Source organism: Calidris pugnax, unplaced genomic scaffold, assembly GCF_001431845.1.
Source record: "Calidris pugnax isolate Ruff unplaced genomic scaffold, ASM143184v1 scaffold103, whole genome shotgun sequence".
In the NCBI taxonomy this organism is placed as follows: Eukaryota; Metazoa; Chordata; class Aves; order Charadriiformes; family Scolopacidae; genus Calidris; species Calidris pugnax.
This window is the reverse complement of record NW_015090990.1, coordinates 3,422,975-3,427,879: the sequence shown is the minus strand read 5'-3', so window position 1 is coordinate 3,427,879 and position 4,905 is coordinate 3,422,975. Positions and strand designations below refer to the sequence as shown.

General features: G+C 63.7%; 1 protein-coding gene across 1 annotated transcript in view; it reads left to right on the top strand.

The window, feature by feature from the left end:
* LOC106895039 (beta-galactosidase-like) overlaps positions 1–4,905 on the top strand; it is a 13,356-nt gene that overhangs the window by 1,702 nt on the left and 6,749 nt on the right. Inside the window, exons 5-15 of the mRNA XM_014954122.1 lie at positions 1,324–1,418; positions 1,798–1,978; positions 2,076–2,134; positions 2,346–2,467; positions 3,170–3,210; positions 3,355–3,473; positions 3,614–3,688; positions 3,767–3,856; positions 3,993–4,106; positions 4,364–4,495; positions 4,812–4,899. Coding sequence (XP_014809608.1) covers positions 1,324–1,418; positions 1,798–1,978; positions 2,076–2,134; positions 2,346–2,467; positions 3,170–3,210; positions 3,355–3,473; positions 3,614–3,688; positions 3,767–3,856; positions 3,993–4,106; positions 4,364–4,495; positions 4,812–4,899 — 1,116 coding nt within the window. The remainder of the gene's footprint in view (positions 1–1,323; positions 1,419–1,797; positions 1,979–2,075; positions 2,135–2,345; positions 2,468–3,169; positions 3,211–3,354; positions 3,474–3,613; positions 3,689–3,766; positions 3,857–3,992; positions 4,107–4,363; positions 4,496–4,811; positions 4,900–4,905) is intronic.

The following is a 4,905-nucleotide window of genomic DNA, read 5'->3' as shown; positions in this document are numbered from 1 at the left end:
CATCTCGGGCAGCATCCACTACGCCCGCGTCCCGCGCCCCGCCTGGAGGGACCGGCTCCTCAAGATGTACATGAGCGGGCTCAGCGCCGTGCAGGTGTAAGTGACAGGGACAGCCCTGATGGCACACAGCCCACAGCCACCGTGGCCCCTGGAGGGCTCTGGGGTCCCCGGAGCAAAGCCACGGGTGTTATCAGAGCACAGGGAGCGAGGAGCCAACCCTTGCACTGGGCTGACTGGGACCCCCAGTATGGCCTTGCCAACCACAAACACGAGCCTGGGTTAGTTCCAGTCAAAACTCCATCCTCAACCCAGGCTGGAGGCCACTTCCCAGGAGTAGAGGGACCAGCCTGTGGGATGGTTCCCAGCCGTGCCGGGGTGCCCTGAGCCCCCACAAGCTGATCTCCCCTCTCACCCCAGCTACATCCCCTGGAACTACCACGAGCCGCTGCCGGGGGTTTATGACTTTGCTGGGGACCGGGATGTGGAAGCCTTCCTGGACCTGACAGCCAAGCTCGGGCTTCTGGTGATCCTGCGGCCGGGGCCCTACATCTGTGCGGAGTGGGAGATGGTGAGCCCCAGCCCCCCTGGGCCCAGCACGGAGGGGTGACGGGTGGCCTGGGAAGGGCACAGTGGGGTTGGCACTAGTGGCTGGCACGCTGACCCTGGTGCCATGCCAGCCGTTCCCGGGCTGCTGCCTCATGGGGCACCTCATGGTGCCACCCTGGCACCGAGCATTAGCACTGCGCTGGCCGTGTTTTGGCTGTGTGCCAGCCCGGGCTGCTGAGCTGTGTCTCTGTCCCCACCACCTCTGCTGTGCCTGTTTCTCCAGGGTGGCCTGCCTGCCTGGCTGCTGTGGAAACCAGACATCGTCCTGCGCTCCTCCCACCCTGGTGAGCCTCGGCATGGGGCTCTGGCCACCATGTCATAGAATCATATGGGGTTGGAAGGGACTTCTGGAGATCATCTAGTCCAACCCCCCCACCAAAGCGGGTCCACCTAGAGCAGGTTGCACAGAAACTTGTCCAGACCGCTTTTGAATGTCTCCAGAGAAGGAGACTCCACCACCTCTCTGGGCAGCTTGTTCCAGTGCTCTACCACATGTCCTTGCAGCCTGGTGCCAGCCCTGGCACACCAGTCTCTCTCCATGTACCTGGCAGCCCTCCTGCGTCATCTCTCCCATCCTCTTCTCCACCTCCATCTTCTTGGAGCTCCTCATCGTGCACAGCACTACCCCGTCTTCTCCGTCATCCTCCTGGCAGGGCTGGCTGTGGGTGGGCTGGGGTGGATGCTGCAGCCAGACTGAGCTGCCCTCTCTCTTCCCAGCCTACCTGGCAGCCGTGGACTCCTGGCTCCATGTCCTGCTACCCAAGATCAAACCACGGCTGTACCAGCATGGGGGGAACATTATCAGTGTGCAGGTAGGGTGCTGTGGGACCTGGCCCCCACCCCTGCTCTGGGTCATCTTTGGACATGCCCCAAAAAGCCACCTGTACCCCCTACACCATGCCCTCATCTGGCACAGCTATTAGATAAATCCCTCCCCACCTCTGGACCTGGGTTTAAATCCAAGGGCTGGGACTCTGGGGTACCTGCCACCACTCTGGTTGTGGTTTGAGGGGCGCTGGCAGAGCTGGGGGTCATAGTGGGGCTGGAAGGTCGGTTTCAGGATGCACCTGGGGGCTGTCACGACATGTAAGGGTGTCAGGAGGAAAGTGGGGAGCTGGGTGGTCATCCCAGTGCGCGGCGGGACCTGGCTGCGTGGTGCACGCTGGGTGCTGGCCCCTGCCCTGCTTGCAGGTGGAGAACGAATACGGGAGCTACTACGCCTGCGACTACGAGTACCTGCGGCACCTGCTGGGCTCCTTCCGGGCGCTGCTGGGGACAGAGGTGCTGCTCTTCACCACCGACGGCACGCAGGCGTGGGAGCTGCGCTGCGGCACGCTGCAAGGGCTCTACGCCACCATCGACTTCGGGCCAGGTACCCCTATGGAGGAAGAGGAAGACGAGGAGGAGGAGAGGGGATAGGGGGGTCCCAGCTCCATCCTGCTCCAACCTCCCTCCCACCACCTCTGCAGACTCCAACGTGACGGAGGCATTTGGTGCCCAGCGCCGGGTGGAACCGAAGGGACCCCTGGTGAGCTTAGGATGGGCACCGTGGGGGGAAATGACCCGTGATGGTTTTGGGGAGGCAGAGGAGCTGGGGGGAGAGGGGGAGGGCAAGGTAAAGAGGGGTGCCGGGGCCAGGCTACAGGTGAGCTGGGGGGATGTGACTGACAGAGGGGTGCCTGGACCTGGAGCCCCAGCTCTGCACAGGTGACACTCCTGAGTGTCACTTTCTCCCCCAGGTGAACTCCGAGTACTACACGGGCTGGCTGGACTACTGGGGGGGGGCTCACGCCAGCACCAGCCCGGCACGGGTGGCCCAGGGGCTGGAGGACATGCTGGAGCTGGGAGCCAGTGTCAACATGCAAGTAGTCAGCTGGGAGGGGGGACAGCCTGGGAGAGGGGGGCTACCCCTATGGAGGAAGAGGAAGACGAGGAGGAGGAGAGGGGATAGGGGGGTCCCAGCTCCGTCCTGCTCCAACCTCCCTCCCACCACCTCTGCAGACTCCAACGTGACGGAGGCATTTGGTGCCCAGCGCCGGGTGGAACCGAAGGGACCCCTGGTGAGCTTAGGATGGGCACCGTGGGGGGAAATGACCCGTGATGGTTTTGGGGAGGCAGAGGAGCTGGGGGGAGAGGGGGAGGGCAAGGTAAAGAGGGGTGCCGGGGCCAGGCTACAGGTGAGCTGGGGGGATGTGACTGACAGAGGGGTGCCTGGACCTGGAGCCCCAGCTCTGCACAGGTGACACTCCTGAGTGTCACTTTCTCCCCCAGGTGAACTCCGAGTACTACACGGGCTGGCTGGACTACTGGGGGGGCGCTCACGCCAGCACCAGCTCAGCACGGGTGGCCCAGGGGCTGGAGGACATGCTGGAGCTGGGAGCCAGCGTCAACATGCAAGTAGTCAGCTGGCGGGGGGACAGCCTGGGAGAGGGGGGTGATGCCCTCCCATCTGCCAGCATTGGAGTGGGCATCACCGCTTGCCTTCGTCCCGAGGGGGTAGTGCCTGGTGACACCCCTGCTGGGTTTGGGGGGTGCTGACAGGGCTCTCTGGGGTGTCCCATAGGTACATGTTCCATGGGGGAACGAACTTCGCCTACTGGAGCGGTGAGTAGGGCCCTGTCCTGGGGAGGGGGGTCTCAGTTCTGGGTCATGCCCCCCCCGTTGCATTGCAGCCAGCCTGGAGCTGGGTTTCGTGCCCTGGGCTCTGCCAGAGCGCTTTCCTCCTGCTCCCATCCTTTCCCCGGCCAGGTGCTGACTTCAAGGACCAGTACAAACCAGTGACCACCAGCTACGACTATGATGCCCCCCTCTCGGAGGCAGGAGACCTCACTGAGAAGCTGTTTGCCATCCGCACGGTCATCAGCAAGGTGCTGAGCCTGGCAGGGGGAGGGGGACAGTGCCAGGCCCTGCTCCCTGAGCCAGGGAAGAGGGGGACACAGAGGGACGTGGCAGGGCAGGGGACATCTCCCTGCTTGCTCCGGGGGGCAGCTGACAGTTTGCTGTTCAGTTCCAGCCCCTGCCAGTCGGTCCGATGCCACCCGCCACCCCCAAGTATGCCTACGGCAGGGTGGTCCTGCAGAAGGTGAGTGCTTGCTCTGGGGGCTGTGCTGTCCCTGCCTGGCACTGCCCAGCTGCCCTGTGCCCATCCCTCTCTTTGCAGCATGCTGACCTCCTGGATGTCTTGGATGTGCTGTGCCCCTCTGGGCCCATCCAGAGCCAGTTCCCCCTCACCTTTGAGGCCATAAAGCAGGTAAAGGGCTGGGTGAGGTGGGGGAGATGCTCCTAGGCTTATCTCCCCTGCCCTGGCTCTGGGGTGGAGGAGCAGAGCTCATCACCAACCCTGTGTGTGCTGGTCCCTTTTCTGTGCCACTCGCTGTGTCCCGCAGGTCCATGGCTTTGTGCTGTACCGTACACAGCTGCCTCGGGATGTCGTGGACCCAGCCACGCTGGGGGCTCCTCCCCACAGTGTCTGCGACCGTGGCTACGTGATGCTGCAGCAGGTGAGGCTGCAGGAGCACACCCCATCCCTGGTCCAACGCTCAGGAGGGCTGTGGGACCTGCCAGCAGCAGGGCCAGGATCTTGGGGACAGCCCAGGTGCTGAGAGCCGCACTGAGCCCTTGTGGAGCAGCCCTCTGGCCCGAATTTGCCCCCTTTGGGGTGCAGAGGGGTGGGCTGTGGTGGGGCAGGATGGGCGATGCTATGCTGGCAGGCTGCTGGCAGTGTTCCGGACAGGGGGATCTGCCCCTGTGGCTGCAGGAGTACCAGGGGACACTGGAGCGGGACGGGCAGACAACGCTGCGTGTGACGGGCAGGGAAGGAGACACTCTGGACGTGCTCCTGGAGAACATGGGCAGGATCAGCTTCGGCGCCAACATCAGTGACTTCAAGGTGAGGGGAGAGGGCCCCAGAGGAGATGGCCTGGACAAACACCCCCTCTCCTGCCACCCACAACAGACCCCAGCCACGGTGGGGCCACCCCCAAACCTGCTCCTTGCTCCATCTCACACCGTCCCCTGGCACACCTGGCAGGAGGGTAAGGCTGTGAGATGGGTGCCACTCTCTCCCAGTTGTGTCACCACGGCAGCCGGGACAGAGCAGCCCCTCAGAGGGGATCCCATCCCACCTCTACTGCTGTGAGGGTGATGTGACCTGGGGAAGATAAGCATCCCCCTGCTCTCTCTTTTTCCCTCCTGCTCCATTTCAGGGCTTGCTGAGGAACCTCTCCTTGGACTCAAGCCCTCTCAGCAACTGGCTCATCTACCCCCTGGCCATAGACACTGCCATCCAGCAGGGCTGGC